Source organism: Leptodactylus fuscus, chromosome 8, assembly GCF_031893055.1.
Source record: "Leptodactylus fuscus isolate aLepFus1 chromosome 8, aLepFus1.hap2, whole genome shotgun sequence".
Lineage (NCBI taxonomy): Eukaryota > Metazoa > Chordata > Amphibia > Anura > Leptodactylidae > Leptodactylus > Leptodactylus fuscus.
The window spans coordinates 86,475,126-86,498,208 of NC_134272.1; the positions used below are offsets into that span (position 1 = coordinate 86,475,126).

The window sequence follows — 23,083 nt, forward strand, 5'->3', positions numbered from 1 at the left end:
CCCTGGATGAACTACAAACCTATACAAAAAAGAAAGAAAAATCAGTACAGTGAGTCCAACAGCAGGGAAAAAGTGGCTTTCACTTCTCAAAAAAAAAATCACTTTCCATAAAATGGGACGTACAACTGGACCGCAACACCGCCCCATAAATAGAAATAGTCAGAATACGGAGGAGTCAAGAATGAATTTTCTTTCAAACTTACGGATTTTTAAGGTGACAAGAATTGCATACATTTTGGTATTGTTGCCATCATAACCCACACAATATCGGTTAACAAATTAGATATTAGCGAGTACTATTCGAAACTCCTGTTTCGAATAGCACGCACCCATAAGAATGAATGGACGCAGCCGGCACACAGGGGGTTAAGAGGCCCGCTGCTTTCATTCATTCTTATGGGCCGTTTCGAATAGTACTCGCGCATTTCTGACGTTATTCCGGCTACTCGGTGAAGACCATAAAAACAAAGCCCATAAGAAAATGACGCAAGTGCCGTTTTTCTAGCCTGAAGTTCTAAACCTCGTATTGAAGAAATGAGAAAGTCACGGCTTCTGGAAAGCGAGTGCGAAACGGCTGCTGTAGGAAGGAGTTAGAGCTAGAGATGAGCGAATACTGTTGGGATCAGCTGATCCCAACAGCGCGCTCGCATAGAAATGAATGGACGTAGCCGGCACGCGGGGGGTTAAGTGGCCAGCCGCTGTCAAAGCAGAAGTACCAGGTGCATCCATTCATTTCTATGGAGCGTGCTGTTCGGATTGGCTGATCCGAACAGTACTCGCTCATCTCTAGTTAGATCGATGGCTGATCTTCCCACGAGCGCTGCGACTTCTTCATCACTTAGATGTTTCTATACCGCACGAGCCTCTGCTTCTTCCTAGTACCTGTGCTTGGAGCATAATACCTCTCGCCTGGTTCCATGGTTAGAGACTACAACTAAACCCGGTGTAGTCTGATCCTGCAGTCGTGTTACTTCCCTAGTTCTAGGACCCTCCACCCTGTGTTTTCCGGATAACTTTCCCACACTAGAACTTTCTAATGATTTAGAGTTGGTGTTTCACCCCGGGTGTCACAGATTAACCCGCGCCTGTCCATAAATGGTTCCTTATCTGTGCAGTAGATACTGTTTTTTACAGCCCCAGTTGTGCTATAAATGTCGCTGGTGTATATGTTGTACAACACTCTGGCGACTATGGGAGCGGTGTGGAGAGGGGTCCTCCTTGTCCTCATTCCCTCACTATGTCATGGCTTCTCCAAGCCCACCAAGGAAGACTTCATGGCCCTTGGTGGACCCCTATGGAGTCATATAGAAGTTTCTTACGATGGAGACGGGTCGCTGAAAGTGTCTGAATGCAACAATGAGGTTCTTAGTAACATGAGAGGTCAGATCCAGACCCTACAGAAGTACGGGGTCACCCATTACAAGGTACAGCTGGAGAACCCTGAGGATGAGGGACAGCGCCGGTGTTACATGAGCCTTCTCCAGATACTGAATGGAGCCAATATTCAACCAATCGTGATCTTACATGGCAGTGACCTCCATAGACTTTCTGCAGGTGGCACCAATCCTGTTGATTCCTTTGCAGAATACGCTGAATTTGCATTCCGTTCATTTGGGGAGTTTGTCCACACTTGGATAACATTTGACGTTCCTGCGGTTGTAACAGATTCACAATCCCTGCAGGTTCTTTTGGACGCCCATGAGAGAGTATACACATTATATCACCAGAAGTATACAGCAGGAGGTGAGTGCAATAATCCAGATTATATGTTACTAGCATCTGCCCGCGACTTCGTCTGCGGGTTGGCGTGGGTGCTGAGCCGCTGATATGTAGATATTTGGTGTTGGTTGTGACCCGCCGTGTGCCGCCACTTCCACACCTGTGCACCCCTGCTTCTTGCCAGTCCCTACGGTCTCCCTACCTACCGCCTGCTCGTGGCTCCCCCCCCCTGCCACTGCCATCTCCTCGCGCTCATGTCCCTTCCCGCCGTCCCTCTCTTTCTTATGGCCCCGGCCACACTCCCGCTGCACCCCTTGTGCCCCTATCCCCTCCGTGGCCCCCCTGACCCCCTCTCCCTCCCGCAGCCTCCCTTTTCCTGTGCATCCCCTCTCCCATGTCCCCCACCTGACCGGCATCCCCCAACCCCCCCTCTCCTTAGCTGTGCCCCCTCCGCAAACTCCCCTAAGTCCCCTGCCATCACATGCACTGTGCAGCGGCCGAATGAGACGGCGTACTCACCAGAGCTTGTTCCATGACACCATGGGCGACTGCTACATCCCCGACTGACATGCAGGCTCCCTAGGCCGCAGCTGGTGCAGGACAGCAGGCCGAACAGGTGTTCCAGACAGCGGTACAGGCGATCCCCTCCCCAGCCGTGGCAGAGTACTTGGATCCCGCAGCGAGCGAACACAGGTGGGACAGCCAATGCACAGCTCGCTGTCCCACAGTACGGCCGCAGAAGCAGCAGCCAACCGGGTGCGCGGCTGAAGGGCCTGGGATGACGTCATCTCAGGTCCTTCAGGGAATGCCAAAGTGAAGATCACCGTTCGCGTACATGAATTCCGGTTGTGTACGGGGAAACCAAGTAGCCTATCTTTCAATGCGGGACCCAAGATATTAAGAGAGGGAAATTTCAGGTAAATCCGTTCGGGCATTTAGGCGTGATTGAGGAACAAACATCCAAATCCACAAACATCCAAACTTTCACATTTATAATAGTAGGATATTACCAGAAGTATACAGCAGCAGGTGACTGCAATGATCCAGATTATATGTTATATTGCTAGCAGTATACAGCAGCAGGTGAGTGCAATGATCTAGATTATTATATGTTACATCATCAGAAGTATACAGCAAGAGGGGAGTGCAATGATCCACATTATTATATTATGTTCTATGCAGCCAGTGCAGGGAGATTCAGTTCCATGGAAAAGGTGCACAATTTGTAAAATTGCAATGGAAAATGGGTCTGAGCTGTAATACGAGACACAACCTATAGAGAGGACTGGGACACAACATGCAGCTGCATAAAGGTAACTGAGACTGTTTGCAAAATAAAGAGGAACTCCACGTTTATCGGTGTCAAAATTTTATTCGTAAAGTCAAGTAGTGAACGTTTTCGGTCACATTGACCTTCATCAGACTCTGTTCATATAGATGTAAAATGAACTCCGTTGATACGGTAATTGCAAAATGAGGAAAGGTACTCCAGACCAATCTCCAGGAGACCGGACCAAGCCCGCAGTGTGTGGACGAAAATAGCAAAGCTAAACAAGCAGTGTACACGCGCTGTGAAGGAGCCAAAGGCTGAGGAATGGCGCGAGACTGTTTGCATTCACTGCCAGCAAGCGCCGAGCTACAATGGTAATGGCCATCGCTAGCCACAGTGACTGAACCTCTAGGGCTGGAGTGACGGCTCCATTTTCCTTTCACTTCCTCCAGTGTTTCAGGACTGACCACACACAAGGAGATCTATAAACCTGGGCTGGCTGTGGTAGCCATGTAATAATGATCTCTACACATGGTAATAAATAGACTAATGATCATTTCCCGTCTACATTCACTGCCTTTGTTTTCTCAGGTGGTCGGATATCGATGGCAGTGACCCCGGCCCTCCTGGACGCCGCTCTATCACTTCGAGGGAGTTTCCTGGTAAACACGTTTATAGCTGTTCTGTATTACACTCCTAGCGTCTCGCCATGACTGATCCCAGTGCGCCCCCTATAGTTACCCCGTATTCACTGCTCAGTCTTATAACCTATTACATTCTACTTTTCTTTTTTCAGAAATCTGTCGACTTCCTGGCACTGAATATACAGCGCGACTGTCTGAATCCCCAGCACTGGACAACAGATCAGGTCGGAGCCAAATGGACTAGGCCTCAGTTTTTACAGCTGGCCTTGTGTCCCCTAGCAACCAATCACAGCTCAGCTTCTATTTCCTAAACTGCTGTGCACAAATGAAGGCTTCGCTGTGATTGGCTGATCTGTCAAAAGGGCCCAATGAATCCTTCTAGGTAACAATGGCCACGTTTAGCAATGTATTTGCACCTATAACAGTGGACAACAACAACACCATGGCCTCCATTATTTATTTACTAAGCTTTCTGCCCCCCCTGACATTTCGGTGCTGTCTCTCCCTTACAGGTCTAGTATAGCTTTAGACTTTGTCATCCGCGGCACAGACCAGAGGTCACGTTGCTCAGGTTGTATATGATAAGCCCCTACCGGGTGTTAGGGCATGTCCGGGACTACCAGCAGAGCAGGCGACCACCAGGGGGAGCGTCACTGGAACTGCACAAATATGTAGGTAGTGAGCGCCTCCTAGTGGCCGTCCTAGGCCTGCCTTCATGTGGGCACTGTGCTGCTACTGTTTGTTGGGGGTCCATCAGTGGGTAGAATTGTTCATTGGGGGCCACTACTGCACCGTTTATTGGCCGACTCCTTCACTGTTTATTGGTGGAACTCTTGTACTGTTTATGGGGGGCACATCATCTGTAATGTTTATTGGGGGGCACTGCTGTAATGTTTATTGGGGGGGGCACTCCTGGTACTGTTTATTGGGGGGCACTCCTGATACTGTTTAGGGGGGCACTCCTGTAATGTTTATTGGGGGGCACTCCTGTAATGTTTATTGGGGGGCACTCCTGGTACTGTTTATGGGGGGCACTCCTGATACTGTTTAGGGGGGCACTCCTGTAATGTTTATTGGGGGGCACTCCTGTAATGTTTATTGGTCGACTCCTTCACTGTTTATTGGTGGAACTCTTGAACTGTTTATGGGGGGCACTCCTGTAATGTTTATTGGGGGGCACTCCTGGTACTGTTTAGGGGGGGCACTCCTGTAATTTTTGTTGGGGACACTCCTGGTACTATTTATCAAGGCACTCCTGGTACTATTGGGGGCACTCCTGTAATGTTTATTGGGGGGCACTCCTGGTACTGTTTAGGGGGGGCACTCCTGTAATTTTTGTTGGGTACACTCCCAGTACTGTTTATCAAGGCACTCCTGATACTATTTGGGGCACTCCTGCATTGTTTATGGGGGTCAATCCTGTAATATTTGTTGGGGGCACTTCTGTAATGTTTGTTGGGGACACTCCCTATATTGTTTATTGGGACACTCCCAGTACTGTTTATCAAGGCACTCCTGGGGGGGGGTACTCCTGCACTATTTATGGGGGTACGCCTGCACTATTTATGGGGGTACTCCTGCACTGTTTATGGGGGTACGCCTGCACTATTTATGGGGGTACTCCTGCACTATTTATGGGGGTACTCCTGCACTGTTTATGGGGGTACGCCTGCACTATTTATGGGGGTACTCCTGCACTATTTATGGGGGTACTCCTGCACTGTTTATTGGAGAATCATGCACTGTTCTTACGTTTCCACAGTGTGAACCTGGCCAACCACATGAGATAGTTGTTGAGTGATCACTTGCTCGGACGACATCTATCTGGCCTGACCTCCGCCTAGGCACACAGGACCTCATACTTGGTGTTGTCTGAACTCGTGAATTTTCATTTCATTTAGAGTTAGAAATGATTTAGGTGGGACTTCGCTAAGGGTTGGGGCAGATACATAGAGAAGTGGGGGAGGGCTCCTGCTTTAACTAGTTGCCTTACAGCCAAGCAGGAGACCAAATCTGGTTTAAAAAAAAACATAAAATAAATTCCTGATATAGCTTTCTCACATGTTTGTGTTCTTTTATTGGTTTTCATTGATACATCTCATCGGTTATTTCTATATTGTATTGCAGGGCAACGAGAGGAACGAGGAGATTCTCATCTTCAGTTTGTCACTGACCAATTGTAATATAATATCAAAGGATGATGAATATGTCCTCACCTTTAAGGCATATTCAGGTAAGATGGCGGCCATTTTGTGAGTGACTGTTCTAGAAAGGGGTGTGTCTGTATTAAGTCACATGACTGTCAGTGGGTGGAGCTATAGCTGCTGTCTGTTTCTAAGGGCAACCACTATTATTTTGAAAGCCGCCCTGTATACAAAAAGGAGATAAAGACCTAAAATAACCCAAAATGTAAATGAAGGAGGAAAATAAAGTTATGGCATTATTTATATAGCACAGGGCGAGTTCACATCTGCGCCCGCTCTCCGTTTTAGCCAATCTGTCCGGTTTCCGTCTTCTGCCCCACGAAACTGGACAGGAGACGGAAACCCGGAGGTCAGCTTTCAAACCTATTCACTTGAATGGATTTACAAAGGTGACCGTCCGTGTGCGTCTTTTGTCCGCCCGCAGGGAAACCGTTTTTTTTTTAGCCGGACACAAAGTGAATGGGTTTGAAAGCTGACCGCCGAGTTTTCGTCTCCTGTCCAGTTTCGTGGGGCAGAAGACTGAAACGGCCGGATTGGCTAAACTTGGAGACTTGGGCGCAGATGTGAAGCCGCCCTTAGACTTGTGATGAGGCAGAATTATTGATAAATACTGTGTTGTGTCTTTACAGAAATCAGCGCTTCTGTCCCCCGTCTTATAGGATATGACATCACTAACCTAATGCCGTTATCAGCTACTGGGACAGGAAGGTGAGCGGGGTATCCGAAAATGTTACTAGCAATGTCCGCCATCATGAACCCATTCTTTACAGCCATTGTCTACTCTTCCCATCACAGAGCCATAGATTTCATACGTTACACACGACAAACATGCTCGAGGCCCAGACGCTAATAAACACCAATCCAATATGGCACCAACATTTACATCAGTCATTTAATATTTATCAAAAAAAAAGTCACACAACTTGGGAGCCGCACCGATCACAACACTCCACCACTATGCCTCACGGCTACCCTCCACCGCTATGCCTCGCGGCTACCCTCCACCGCTATGCCTCGCGGCTACCCTGCACCGCCATGCCTCGCGGCTACCCTCCACCGCCATGCCTCGCGGCTACCCTCCACCGCCATGCCTCGCGGCTACCCTCCACCGCTATGCCTCGCGGCTACCCTCCACCGCTATGCCTCGCGGCTACCCTCCACCGCTATCGCTATGCCTCGCGGCTACCCTGCACCGCTATGCCTCGCGGCTACCCTCCACCGCTATGCCTCGCGGCTACCCTCCACCGCTATGCCTCGCGGCTACCCTCCACCGCTATGCCTCGCGCCTACCCTCCACCGCTATGCCTCGCGCCTACCCTCCACCGCTATGCCTCGCGCCTACCCTCCACCGCTATGCCTCGCGCCTACCCTCCACCGCTATGCCTCGCGCCTACCCTCCACCGCTATGCCTCGCGGATACCCTCCACCGCTATGCCTCGCGGATACCCTCCACCGCTATGCCTCGCGGCTACCCTCCACCGCTATGCCTCGCGGCTACCCTCTACCGCTATGCCTCGCGGCTACCCTCCACCGCTATGCCTCGCGGCTACCCTCCACCGCTATGCCTCGCGGCTACCCTCCACCGCTATGCGTCGCGGCTACCCTCCACCGCTATGCCTCGCGGCTACCCTCCACCGCTATGCCTCGCGGCTACCCTCCACCACTATGCCTCGCGGCTACCCTCCACCACTATGCCTCATGGCCACCCGCCACCACTATGCCTCCACCACTATGCCTCACGGCTACCCTCCACCACTATGCCTCGCGGCTACCCTCCACCACTATGCCTCGCGGCTACCCTCCACCACTATGCCTCATGGCCACCCGCCACCACTATGCCTCCACCACTATGCCTCATGGCTACCCTCCACCACTATGCCTCACGGCTACCCTCCACCACTATGCCTCATGGCTACCCTCCACTTGGGCCTGGCTACCCATGTGTAGAGTCAAGAATGGCCACACTGTACAACAATCTGACCCCCCCCCCCCAAGTAGCTATTGGTCTTCCCTGACCAACCCTTATCCTTCCAAAAAGAGATTCATTGCACTGTCTACCCCAAGTAATAAAAAACCTTACCAATACGCCTGTAAACCATGAGTATGGAGTATCTACGACATCCTGTCTTACAAATCTAAGCATGAATACAGTAGACGTCCCAGCACCACCATTGATGTTACCGTATGTTCTAACTAGAGATGAGCGAACACTAAAATGTTCGAGGTTCGAAATTCGATTCGAACAGCCGCTCACTGTTCGAGTGTTCGAATGGGTTTCGAACCCCATTATAGTCTATGGGGAACATAAACTCGTTAAGGGGGAAACCCAAATTCGTGTCTGGAGGGTCACCAAGTCCACTATGACACCCCAGGAAATGATACCAACACCCTGGAATGACACTGGGACAGCAGGGGAAGCATGTCTGGGGGCATAAAAGTCACTTTATTTCATGGAAATCCCTGTCAGTTTGCGATTTTCGCAAGCTAACTTTTCCCCATAGAAATGCATTGGCCAGTGCTGATTGGCCAGAGTACGGAACTCGACCAATCAGCGCTGGCTCTGCTGGAGGAGGCGGAGTCTAAGATAGCTCCACACCAGTCTCCATTCAGGTCCGACCTTAGACTCCGCCTCCTCCGGCAGAGCCAGCGCTGATTGGCCGAAGGCTGGCCAATGCATTCCTATGCGAATGCAGACTTAGCAGTGCTGAGTCAGTTTTGCTCAACTACACATCTGATGCACACTCGGCACTGCTACATCAGATGTAGCAATCTGATGTAGCAGAGCCGAGGGTGCACTAGAACCCCTGTGCAAACTCAGTTCACGCTAATAGAATGCATTGGCCAGCGCTGATTGGCCAATGCATTCTATTAGCCCGATGAAGTAGAGCTGAATGTGTGTGCTAAGCACACACATTCAGCACTGCTTCATCAAGCCAATACAATGCATTAGCCAGTGCTGATTGGCCAGAGTACGGAATTCGGCCAATCAGCGCTGGCTCTGCTGGAGGAGGCGGAGTCTAAGGTCGGACCTGAATGGAGACTGGTGTGGAGCGATCTTAGACTCCGCCTCCTCCAGCAGAGCCAGCGCTGATTGGTCGAGTTCCGTACTCTGGCCAATCAGCGCTGGCCAATGCATTCTATTAGCCCGATGAAGTAGAGCTGAATGTGTGTGCTTAGCACACACATTCAGCTCTACTTCATCAGGCTAATAGAATACATTGGCCAATCAGCGCTGGCCAATGCATTCTATTAGCTTGATGAAGCAGAGTGTGCACAAGGGTTCAAGCGCACCCTCGACTCTGATGTAGCAGAGCCGAGGCTGCACAAGGGTTCAAGTGCACCCTCGGCTCTCCTACATCAGAGCCGAGGGTGCGCTTGAACCCTTGTGCAGCCTCGGCTCTGCTACATCAGAGCCGAGGGTGCGCTTGAACCCTTGTGCACACTCTGCTTCATCAAGCTAATAGAATGCATTGGCCAGCACTGATTGGCCAGAGTACGGAATTCGGCCAATCAGCGCTGGCCAATGCATCCCTATGGGAAAAAGTTTATCTCACAAAAATCACAATTACACACCCGATAGAGCCCCAAAAAGTTATTTTTAATAACATTCCCCCCTAAATAAAGGTTATCCCTAGCTATCCCTGCCTGTACAGCTATCCCTGTCTCATAGTCACAAAGTTCACATTCTCATATGACCCGGATTTGAAATCCACTATTCGTCTAAAATGGAGGTCACCTGATTTCGGCAGCCAATGACTTTTTCCAATTTTTTTCAATGCCCCCAGTGTCGTAGTTCCTGTCCCACCTCCCCTGCGCTGTTATTGGTGCAAAAAAGGCGCCAGGGAAGGTGGGAGGGGAATCGAATTTTGGCGCACTTTACCACGTGGTGTTCGATTCGATTCGAACATGGCGAACACCCTGATATCCGATCGAACATGTGTTCGATAGAACACTGTTCGCTCATCTCTAGTTCTAACGTATCTGTGACATTCACAAATTGCTTAAATGTTAAATGTAAATTGCTTAGATGTGGGCCTTAGTGGACCCAAGACTCGTTAGCCTTCAGATAAAATAACTCTGGGGGAATACTCTCCAACAATCCCTAGGAAATGGACCACAGTACTCTTCACACTTGGGTGTCCTTTACTGGATGATCATTATGTTTGAGTCTGGCCCCACTGGAAGGTCCCCTGGTACTCTGATGGGCCTCTAGGCTTCAGCATAGATAGCCAGGCACATTCCCAGCCTCTCCTCCATATAATCTGCTCCTGCTAGCCACCTTGGCCTCCAGAACAAGTCAAGTGCCCTCATCTCTTTGATAGGTAGTGATTGTAAAGTTAGGACATATTTATGGTGAATCCCATGCAAGGTGATGTAAGTGGCAAGTAATATTCAAAGCAAATATTGTGTCTTATAGATCTGAGATTTCTGTGGCCAAGTCTTTATCATCCCGCTCGGCATATACCACAGTATGGCAGAGATTCGCTGGTCAGACACCAGCAGAGAGAGACGTCTTCTTGCAAGACACGTTTCCCAATGGTTTCCTTATGGGTTCTTCTTCTTCAGCCTTCAAAGTAGAAGGAGGCTGGGCCGAGGGGGATAAAGGGCCGTCTATATGGGATGTTTTTGGACAACATGGTCAGGCTAATAACAACGCCACTGCCAATGTGGCCTGTGACAGCTACAACAAGATTGACTATGACGTGTATCTCCTGAAGGGCCTCCAGTCTCAGATCTACCACTTCTCCATCTCCTGGTCCAGAATATTCCCAACGGGACTGAAGTCCAAAATCAACTCGGCAGGCGTGAAATTTTACAACAAATTAATTGACAGGTTAATCAAAGAGAATATCAAACCAATGGTGACCTTGTACCACTGGGACTTGCCCCAAGCTCTGCAGGAGAACGGGGGATGGCAGAATGAAACCACCATCGAGGCGTTCATGGACTATGCGGATTTCTGCTTCAACAGCTTTGGAGATCGAGTTAAACACTGGATAACGTTCCATGAACCTTGGGTGGTTAGTTACGCTGGTTATGGCACCGGACAGCATGCACCCGGGGTCAAAGATCCAGGAAACGCCTCCTTCAAGGTACCAACAGAAATTGTATTTAAAGGGGTTGGGCTTTTAAGGACACATATCCCCTATCCACAGGACAGGGGATAAGTGTGCAGTCATTGGGAGCATGACCACTGGGTCTCCCAGCAATTAGGAGAATAGGGGACTGAAAGTTCCTGTAATGCCTCCATGTGACTGAAGCACCAGTGCGCTCCATGTTCTCATGATCATTGTGGTCTTAAGATCAAACACATTCCCTATCCTGTGACATTGTCTCTGCAGGTCACTATATTGCTAATATCAATATTAGACCACAACAGACTTATCTCATCATGGTAGGTTGTATGATCTCTACTGAATTCTTCTCCGTTATATCTCACAGGTGTCTCACAACATTGTGAAAGCCCACGCTAAGGCCTGGCATGTCTACAATTACAAGTTCCGGGCCTCGCAGCAAGGTCAGGTGGGAATCTCTCTGAATTCAGACTGGGCAGAACCAGTAGACCCTAACAATCCCGATGACGTGAGCGCCGCCGAGAGATACCTCCAGTTCATGCTTGGGTGGTTTGCCCATCCTATTCTTGTCAATGGAGACTATCCGGAAGTTCTTAAGCAGCAAGTCAATCATATAAATACTCAGTGCTCCACTACAGTGGCTGAGCTGCCCACATTTACTGCGGAGGAGAAGGCCTACATCAATGGCACTGCAGACTTCCTTGGCATCTCCCACTACACCTCCCGCATAGTCAATGCCTCTGAAACCAATAGTTGTGGGGCCGATTATGACACTATTGGAGGATTTGCACCCCATGTGGATCCTTCATGGCCAAGCACCGCATCTCCATGGTTGTACGTAGTGCCGTGGGGTCTCAGGAGGCTTCTGAACTTTGTCAAGGAAGAATATGTGAAAGGAGGACGACCCATCTATATAACTGGAAACGGTATGCCAACACCAAACACTGGAGAGATGTTCAGTGACAATGCCCGGGTGGACTACTTAACAGCTTACATCAATGAAGCCCTGAAAGGTAAATCCACCGTCTTATAATGATTTATGTCAATGTTTTGTTTGTTGTGTTGGTCGCTGTTCTGATCCTGTAAAACCTTCTGTCTTTGCAGCTGTTAAAACTGATAATGTGGTAGTAAGTGCCTACATAGTCCGTTCCCTCCTGGACGGTTTTGAGGGACCACAAGGATACACTCAAAGATTTGGTTTACATCATGTCAATTTTGAAAATGCAAACAGGCCAAGGACCCCCAAACAATCCGCCTATCTCATTTCCAGCATTGTGGAAAATAATGGCTTCCCAAAGACAAAATCGGCCAAAAAAGTTCCTCATGCAAAACAGATAGATGCAAAGAAGTTACCAGCTTTACCGGCATCGGAAGTTCCCTCAAAGGCAAAAATTGTATGGGATAAGTTCTCAGGACAATCGGCTTTTCACAGGGACATGTACCATTATTCTACGGTTCCAAGTGATTTTTATTGGGGAGTCTCTACTTCAGCATATCAGATTGAAGGAGCATGGAATGAAGATGGAAAAGGACTAAGTATATGGGACACTTTTTCACAAATCCCAGAGAATGTTTTTGATCGTGGCAATGGGAACATTGCCTGTGATAGTTACCACCAGTTGGATGCAGACCTGTACATGCTAAGGGGGCTAGGGGTGAACAGTTACCGTTTCTCCATCTCATGGTCTCGAATCTTCCCAGATGGTCAGGGCGCAGTCAATAGTAAGGGTGTAGAGTATTATAATAGGCTTATTGATGGTCTACTGGAAAACAACATTGCACCAATGGTGACTCTTTACCACTTTGACCTTCCTCAGGCTCTCCAAGACTTGGGTGGTTGGGAGAGTGATACGGTCCTCGAGGCGTTTCACAACTATGCAGACTATTGCTTTTCAACATTCGGAGATAGGGTCAAATTCTGGATGACGTTTCACCAACCCCACACGATTGTTGCCACTGGTTATGGTATTGGTCTCTATCCACCTCAAGTAAAAGATGACCCTGGTCATGCTCCGTATCGAGTGGCTCATAACCTGCTCAAAGTTCATGCCAGAGTCTACCATACCTATGATGAGAAATATCGAAACACTCAAGGAGGTGTCATTTCTATAAGCCTCAACACTAATTGGGTAGAACCTAAAGACCACACAGAACCAAGGGATGTAGAAGCTGCCGATCGCTACTTACAATTCACCTTGGGATGGTTTGCACACCCAATTTTCAAAAATGGTGACTATCCAGAGGTGATGAAATGGCAAGTGGACAACAAGAGTGAGCTGCAAGGTCTTCCATCTTCCAGACTTCCAACCTTTACAGATGAGGAGAAGGCCTACATCCAAGGAACAGCTGATGTCTTCTCCATCAACATCTACACCACAAAAATAGTTCAGCACAAAACAACAAGACTTGTTCCCCCATCTTTTGAAAATGATATTGACATCACTGAAGAGTTTGATGATAGCTGGCCACATACAGCTGCTGACAACTATAGGGCAGTCGCCTGGGGCTTGAGGAGGCTACTTAACTGGGTTAAAGAAGAGTATGGAGACATCCCCATATACATCACTGAGAATGGAGTTGCAATGGATAGAAACACTGATTATGACGACACTGCTCGAATTTTCTTTCATAAGACCTATATTGACGAAGTCCTTAAAGGTTAGTAGCATCATATTGGGCCTAAAGCAACAGATTTTTATTACAGATTAAGTCAAAGGGCCAAGCACTAATGGCTGCTCCAAAATCAACACCGTGGCTCTCCATGGATTGAACTGACCTGCAACCAGTGTTGGACTGGCCCAACAGACTACCAGAGGATCCTTTGGTAGGCCCAGGCTCCAACATAATAATGGTTCAGAAGAAGAAAAACAAATTTGTAGGGTACCATGGTCTATTTTCTAGGTGTTGTTGGACGATGGGCCCCCACCATCTTATATGGTGAACCCAAGGATCCGCATTTCCAACCTTTTTGTGGGTCTGTTTTTAGAAGAAAGCACACATATTCTCAGCATCCCCTTTAATGTTGAATAGATTTGTGGAGCCTTTAGGATGAGGATGCACTAAAGCAAGGTTTTTTTTTCTTTTTCATCCCAAAAGCTCACAGTTTAGATGGCGTGAATCTGAAAGGTTATTCTATCCACTCACTTATGGACACCTTCGAGTGGACTCAAGGATACCGATTCCGGTTTGGTCTTCACCATGTTGATTTCAACCATCCTGCCCGTCCGAGGTCTGCAAAACGTACAGCCCTTTACTACGCTGAAGTTATTAGAAACCATGGTATCCCCAGACATCAGGAAGACGAATTCCTATATGGAGAATTCAGGGATGATTTCGCTTGGGGCGTAGCCTCCTCGGCTTTTCAGGTACAATGTTTGGTGACCTCTTAGACTCTAAAAATAAAAAATTGGCAACTTTCAAGCCTTTCTACATTACCCCAGTCATTGGTTCTAGGGTACTGATGATGCTGGTCTAGTAGACAAATACAGATGGGTCCACAGGAGAAGTGGTGGGGAACGTACATCAAAGATACATCGAGTAAGATGTATCTTACTTTGGTAGAAGGTGTGGTAGGAAGGGAAGTGACACCTATTCTAAGCACGTTTCTGCGACCATGTTTCAGGCTCCTTTAGCCCATGGCCTCACAAACTATCGAGAATAGGAACTTTAAGCAAGAAATTGTAAGAAAGGAACAATCCAAAAAACATTCTTCTCTTTCCTCCCAGATTGAAGGGGCCTGGAGGGCTGATGGGAAAGGTCTCAGCATCTGGGACCAGTTTTCTCACACACCATCGAAAATTGACGATGACAGTAACGGAGACGTGGCATGTAACAGCTACTACCGGGCCGATGAAGATATAGAGCTTCTCAAGAATCTTCGGGTGACCCATTACCGATTCTCAATCTCCTGGCCTAGAGTCCTTCCCGAAGGAACCAAGGACCACATCAACGAAGCCGGCCTTGCTTATTACTCCCGCCTGATAGATGGTATGCTGGCCGCCGGTATTACACCACAGGTAACAAATCTAGGATGCATGAGATGGATTTGCACATTTGTCTCTTCTCTTGCAAGATTTAACCCGTTTTGGGCAATTTTTGTTCCCACTTTTACTCTGAGAGCCATAACTTTTTTTTACCATCACCGTATGGGAACTTGTTTTTTGTGGGAGGAGCTGTACTTTTTCCGGCACCATTTACCGTCTACTTGAGGAGACGTTGTTATGCTTTTGAGGCCCACTTATGAAAGTATTGAATATACGATATAGGCTTCTACTAATGTACCTACCTTTGCCTGTACAGGTCACTATATATCACTGGGACCTTCCTCAAGCTCTGCAGAACCTTGGCGGTTGGGAGAATGAGACCATAATAGAATGGTTCAAGGACTACTCGGAAGTTCTTTTCCAAAGACTGGGTGACCGAGTGAAATTCTGGATCACTCTGAATGAGCCGTATATCGTGGCCCACCTGGGGTATGGAGAGGGGGCCTTCGCACCAGGTAATTGTTATAATGTCAACTTTGCCATATGAGGGCTTGTTTTTTTGCACAATGAGTTGCAATTTTCTATTGCTCCATTTTAGGAAACATTTAGCTTATTGTTTTATTAACTATTTTTTAGCCGGATGGCAATAACAATGTCATTTTTGCCATTGTTATATTCTACATTTTGTCTGGAACACTGGGCTTCATACATGACATGTTAGCTTTATCCTACTAGTCAGTACGATTACGGTGATACCAAGTTCATAGGCAATTTTGTTTTTGTTTTATTACTTTTGCACAACAAAATCAACAATAATTTGTTTTAGGGTCACCATGGTCTGACAGCCGTAACTTTTTTTTATCTTTTCTTCAATGTAGCTTGTTGAGGGCTTGTTTTTTTTGTTTTTGAAGGCTCAGCTGCAATTTCTGTTGGTGACATTTGGGGTTATATTTGACTTTTTGATCATTTTATATATAATAAAGGCAATATTGTTCTTATTTTTATTATAAATAATGTTCTAATTTTATACTATGAGATGTTACATTACATTCATGTTCATTTCCGCGTGTTACATCGGTAGTAGTCCTTCATATAACCAGTCACAGGGATCACTTTCTAGTGCCCATAGCGGCTTTGACTTACTTATAAACAATTTATTGTGTTTGTTGTACATTGTAATACTGACTTTCATCTTCTACTTAGGGCTCAGATCACCAGGGATCGGTGTATATGTGGCAGGACATAACCTGATTAAAGCCCATGCAGAAGTATGGCACATGTATAATGATAAATACAGAGCCACTCAGGGGGGTCAGATCTCCATCACCCTCAACTGTGACTGGGCTGAGCCAATTAATCCGTATAAACAAGAGGATGTAGATGCCGCAAGGAGGTATTTGTTGGTATGTAATGTGTATACAGTAATTCTATTCTTGTACATAGGAGGTAGTATTATAGTAGTTATATTCTTGTACATAGGAGGTAGTATTATAGTAGTTATATTCTTGTACATAGGAGTAGTATTATAGTAGTTATATTCTTGTACATAGGAGCAGTATTATAGTAGTTATATTCTTGTACATAGGGGCAGTATTATAGTAGTTATATTCTTGTACATAGGAGCAGTATTATAGTAGTTATATTCTTGTACATAGGGGCAGTATTATAGTAGTTATATTCTTGTACATAGGGGCAGTATTATAGTAGTTATATTCTTGTACATAGGGGCAGTATTATAGTAGTTATATTCTTGTACATAGGAGCAGTATTATAGTAGTTATATTCTTGTACATAGGAGGTAGTATTATAGTAGTTATATTCTTGTACATAGGAGTAGTATTATAGTAGTTATATTCTTGTACATAGGAGTAGTATTATAGTAGTTATATTCTTGTATATAGGAGCAGTATTATAGTAGTTATATTCTTGTACATAGGAGTAGTATTATAGTAGATATATTCTTGTACATAGGAGTAGTATTATAGTAGTTATATTCTTGTACATAGGAGTAGTATTATAGTAGTTATATTCTTGTACATAGGAGTAGTATTATAGTAGATATATTCTTGTACATAGGAGTAGTATTATAGTAGTTATATTCTTGTACATAGGAGTAGTATTATAGTAGTTATATTCTTGTACATAGGAGCAGTATTATAGTAGTTATATTCTTGTACATAGGAACAGCATTGTAGTAACTATATTCTAGTACATAGTCATAGTACATAGGTATGTTTCTTTACTATCATAGTGTGTTACCTTTGTTTGTTCTCAGTGTGTTACAGCATTTGAGTAGGGTGAATGGTAAGAAGCAGAAAACTAGTCTCAAAATTGCAACCAAGATGACCTGTAATACATGCAGGTGTACAGGATAGTCCTACACCACATTATATGTAGAAAGAAGAGAAACATTGTGTTAGTTTTGGTTTACATTTGGTAAGATATCGCATGGTTTATAATAATCATCGTGTATTCATGACTTTTTACTTTCATTAACTTTCAGTTTTTCGGTGGTTGGTTCGGATATCCTATTTTTAAAACAGGGGATTACCCAGAAGTTATGAAGGAGAATGTTCGGAGGAGGAGCCTTGCTGTAGGGTTGCCCGAAAGCCGGTGAGTATGCTGACAATGAGAGCCAGCCATGTAATGATCTGTATTTCTGAATTATCTAGAGTGGGGCCTAGTACTGGGCCTAAGGGAGCAGAGTATGAAATGCGGCCCTCTCTTTAGTCTTCCTTCCCATGTTGCTTTCTTAGTACATATGTCCTGAATTTGTTGGGGCAGTACCTTATTTCCAGCAACAGTATCAGCAAATGTGGGAATTCCTGACTCAAAAATGGGGCATGACTAATAAAACTCCCAACCAGGGAGTGGCAAGTCTTTGGAGGAAGGTCAGGTTAAACGCCAATATTTTACTAACCTCACAGTTGGTGAGTATGCCGTATACCCTGTCTACTATCCTGGGGGTTGTTATAAGGCCTATGCACAATTAAATTCTATTTACCTGTGGCCACCCCTAGAGGGAGCTATACTCATATCTATACTCATATCTGCATCATGATTTTTAGTCAAAATGGACACCATGACACAGTGTTGAATCTGTCACTTGGTGGGTACCCCTGGTTCCCAACCAGCTTCTTTCACTTACCGTATATTGGAAGCCATTGCATTTTAACAAGGTGCCCGCCATTACATTCCTCTTTGACTCTGCACGTTCATAGCCATGCATTTATCTCCAGGCTCCCAGAATTTACAGAAAGTGAGAAGCAAAGAATAAAAGGGACGTATGACTTCTTTGGCCTGAACCACTACACTACCGTTCTGGCTGGACAAGCTATCTATGGACTAGAATATCAGGCCTATGAAGGGGACAGGTAAGAGGGCAACAAAGACTATACCTGGGTCTAACTATAAATATCAGAGATTTCATGGATTTTCTCTACATTTATTCCAGGGAGGTTTATTTACTGAGCGATCGGATCTGGCTCGGATCAGGGAGTATATGGTTAAGAGTAACGCCGTTTGGCCTACGAAGGTTATTACGCTGGATAAAGGAAGAGTTCAATAACCCTGCTATATATGTCACAGAGAACGGGATATCTGAGCGCGGGACCGACCTGAATGATGAATGGAGAACTCATTATTATAAGCATTATGTGAATGAGGCCCTGAAAGGTACAAAATAGTCTGCAATGCCAGCAGAACAATCTGCAAGAAATGTCAGTCAGTCATAGGAGGCAGAGACAGGGAATTTACTAAATATATTCTTATAGGGCATTATACAGTATAAGCAAGTGAAGTGTATTCCGGTATATAATAATACATTACAATTACCTGATATCTCCATTTTATTGAAAGCGAGCACTACAATTATAATATTGCCCCTATCTACAAGAAAGTTATTCTAATTACTATAATACTACCTCCTATGTACAAGAATATAACTACTATAATACTGCTCCTATGTACAAGAATATAACTACTATAATACTACCTCCTATGTACAAGAATATAACTACTATAATACTGCTCCTATGTACAAGAATATAACTACTATAATACTACTCCTATGTACAAGAATATAACTACTATAATACTGCTCCTATGTACAAGAATATAACTACTATAATACTACTCCTATGTACAAGAATATAACTACTATAATACTATTCCTATGTACAAGAATATAACTACTATAATACTGCCCCTATGTACAAGAATATAACTACTATAATACTGCTCCTATGTACAAGAATATAACTACTGTAATACTACCTCCTATGTACAAGAATATAACTACTATAATACTACCTCCTATGTACAAGAATATAACTACTATAATACTGCTCCTATGTACAAGAATATAACTACTATAATACTGCTCCTATGTACAAGAATATAACTACTATAATACTGCTCCTATGTACAAGAATATAACTACTATAATACTACTCCTATGTACAAGAATATAACTACTATAATACTGCTCCTATGTACAAGAATATAACTACTATAATACTACACCTATGTACAAGAATATAACTACTATAATACTACCTCCTATGTACAAGAGTATAACTACTATAATACTACTCCTATGTACAAGAATATAACTACTATAATACTGCCCCTATGTACAAGAATATAACTACTATAATACTGCTCCTATGTACAAGAATATAACTACTATAATACTGCTCCTATGTACAAGAATATAACTACTATAATACTGCTCCTATGTACAAGAGTATAACTACTATAATACTACACCTATGTACAAGAATATAACTACTATAATACTGCTCCTATGTACAAGAGTATAACTACTATAATACTACACCTATGTACAAGAATATAACTACTATAATACTGCTCCTATGTACAAGAATATAACTACTATAATACTGCTCCTATGTATAAGAATATAACTGCTATGATGCTTAGTATTCTATTCCTGTCTCTGACGCTTCTGTTCCATAGCTGTAAAGTATGACGGTGTGGATCTCCGTGGATACTCAGCCTGGAGTCTGATGGATAATTTTGAGTGGGCGACAGGTTACACTGAACGGTTCGGTTTATATTACGTCAACTTTACTGACCCAAATTTGACTCGCCTCCCTAAAGCGTCTGTGAAATATTACCGATCTGTGGTTCAGTGTAATGGCTTCCCAGATCCACATAATGGGTCTCATCCTTGTCTAGAGCCAGAACCTGAAGGTGAGTGCAAATCACGAGTAAAGGTGTCCATAAGAGGAATGAAAATTGTCACTAATTCTTAGGTGTGACCGGTTAGTCCAAGTTTATATCTATTTTCCAGAATTGTCTTCTAATCTTTCTGTGGTTTTTGAGTCTGATGTATTCACAAGCTATGATTTGTTTAGCGGCCGGGAAAGATTAAAGTTAATAGAAGCTTCTTAGCAATAGGCTGGTGGATATGTGATACAGTCCTATGAAAAAGTTTGGGCACCCCTATTAATCTTAATCATTTTTAGTTCTAAATATTTTGGTGTTTGCAGCAGCCATTTCAGTTTGATATATCTAATAACTGATGGACACAGTAATATTTCAGGATTGAAATGAGGTTTATTGTACTAACAGAAAATGCGCAATATGCATTAAACCAAAATTTGACTGGTGCAAAAGTATGGGCACCCTTATCATTTTATTGATTTGAATACTCCTAACTACTTTTTACTGACTTACTGAAGCACAAAATTGTTTTTGTAACCTCAGTGAGCTTTGAACTTCATAGCCAGATGTATCCAATCATAAGAAAAGGTATTTAAGGTGGCCAATTGCAAGTTGTTCTCCTATTTGAATCTCCTCTGAAGAGTGGCATCATGGGCTACTCAAAACAACTCTCAAATGATCTGAAAACAAAGATTGTCCAACATAGTTGTTCAGGGGAAGGATACAAAACGTTGTCTCAGAGATTTAACTTGTCAGTTTCCACTGTGAGGAACATAGTAAGGAAATGGAAGACCACAGGGACAGTTCTTGTTAAGTCCAGAAGTGGCAGGCCAAGAAAAATATCAGAAAGGCAGAGAAGAAGAATGGTGAGAACAGTCAAGGACAATCCACAGACCACCTCCAAAGAGCTGCAGCATCATCTTGCTGCAGATGGTGTCACTGTGCATCGGTCAACTATACAGCGCACTTTGCACAAGGAGAAGCTGTATGGGAGAGTGATGAGAAAGAAGCCGTTTCTGCAAGCACACCACAAACAGAGTCGCCTGAGGTATGCAGAAGCACATTTGGACAAGCCAGCTTCATTTTGGAAGAAGTTCCTGTGGACTGATGAAACAAAGATTGAGTTGTTTGGTCATACAAAAAGGCGTTATGCATGGCGTCCAAAAAAACAGCATTCCAAGAAAAACACTTGCTACCCACTGTAAAATTTGGTGGAGGTTCCATCATGCTTTGGGGCTGTGTGGCCAATGCCGGCATCGGGAATCTTGTTAAAGTTGAGGGTCGCATGGATTCCACTCAGTATCAGCAGATTCTTCAGAATAATGTTCAAGAATCAGTGACGAAGTTGAAGTTACGCCGGGGATGGATATTTCAGCAAGACAATGATCCAAAACACCGCTCCAAATCCTCAGGCATTCATGCAGAGGAACAATTACAATGTTCTGGAATGGCCATCCCAGTCCCCAGACCTGAATATCATTGAACATCTGTGGGATGATTGGAAGCGGGCTGTCCATGCTCGGCGACCATCTAACTTAACTGAACTTGAATTGTTTTGTAAAGAGGAATGGTCCAAAATACCTTCATCCAGGATCCAGGAACTGATTAAAAGCTACAGGAAGCGACTAGAGGCTGTTATCTTTGCAAAAGGAGGATCTACTAAATATTAATGTCACTTTTCTGTTGAGGTGCCCATACTTTTGCACCAGTCAAATTTTGGTTTAATGCATATTGCACATTTTCTGTTAGTACAATAAACCTCATTTCAATCCTGAAATATTACTGTGTCCATCAGTTATTAGATATATCAAACTGAAATGGCTGTTGCAAACACCAAAATATTTAGAACTAAAAATGATTAAGATTAATAGGGGTGCCCAAACTTTTTCATAGGACTGTAAGTGTCTGATCCCTGGGGGTCTCGCTGCCGGAGCATCTACATTTCTGCTCTTTCCCTGTTATCGCATTGCATTGTGGGAGCTCACGTGACAGTTAGGTAGAACTCAACCGTTCCATCACATGTCTGACAACAATGTAGACTTACACCACTGTCTGTTTCCAAAGGCGAGCAGCAGAATTTTAAATTCAGTTTTAATAGGAGGAATAGAAGAGATTTACATATTTGCCAACATACTTGAATTTGCCAAGATTGTCCCAAATTTCACTTGTCCTTGGCAAAAAAAGGCGTGGTATTTGTATAAACCCTGCCAAAAAGTAAGTACTCTCAGGGAGGGCTTAAATGCTGCAAGTTTTAGAAAAAATAGTCAGTAAGTATGGAATTTTTTAGTGCTGGCCATAGTTATCTGATTTACATTCTTCCTCCTGTTTGAGCTCCCATTAGATGTAAATAATAGAAGATACATACATACATACACGCACACACGTGTAATATACAGGACTAAGTCCATTCTATAATCCTACAATATAGATCCAGAGTAAGGAACCGAAAGAAAAAAAGAAAAACACACTCTATTGATACCTATTGCCCCATGTCAAGGTGAAAAATTTCAACATGTCATCTCCAAAAATCTAAAACCTGCAACCTACACTATTTTTCCTTTCAAAAGTGACATCCAGGCCTTCCTTGAACTTACTGTATACAATGAATCCACCATCCGCACATTGTGGGGCAGTCCGTTCCACTCTCCCTCCTCTTACAGTAAAGAATCCCCAGGTTCTTTCTCCCAGGAGTTCAACAATTTTACCCAGAATTTTGCATTTACTGAGAATTCCTCTCTCTCCAGCAGGAACAACTTCCAGCACTACTACTACTACTGCTACTACTACTACCCGCAGCACCGCTCCCAATACAGCACCCCCAGAGGAGCAGGAACCGCCGGTTGTCAACTTTCTTGGACTGAAAGTCTCCACCTCGGACGCGATGATCGCTTTATATGTGGAGTTCGGGCTCTTACTTGGCGCCGTTTTACTTGTCCTTTTGCTTTCAATTGTAACCTGTAAACTCCGTAAAAAAGTGAAATTATCCGAGTTATTTTAG

At 44.7% G+C, this 23,083-nt stretch overlaps 1 protein-coding gene across 1 annotated transcript; it reads left to right on the plus strand.

Annotated features, from left to right (window-relative positions):
• Positions 1-1,190: 1,190 nt before the first annotated feature.
• LCT (lactase) lies at positions 1,191-23,083 on the plus strand. Its single transcript, XM_075284541.1, has 17 exons — positions 1,191-1,743; positions 3,581-3,651; positions 3,786-3,857; positions 5,761-5,866; positions 6,467-6,545; positions 10,255-10,930; positions 11,280-11,925; positions 12,017-13,570; positions 14,009-14,277; positions 14,638-14,928; positions 15,212-15,410; positions 16,099-16,298; positions 17,399-17,508; positions 18,135-18,269; positions 18,350-18,570; positions 19,876-20,112; positions 22,833-23,083. The coding sequence occupies exons 1-17, from the start codon at positions 1,191-1,193 to the stop codon at positions 23,081-23,083; spliced, it is 5,670 nt and encodes a 1,889-aa protein (XP_075140642.1).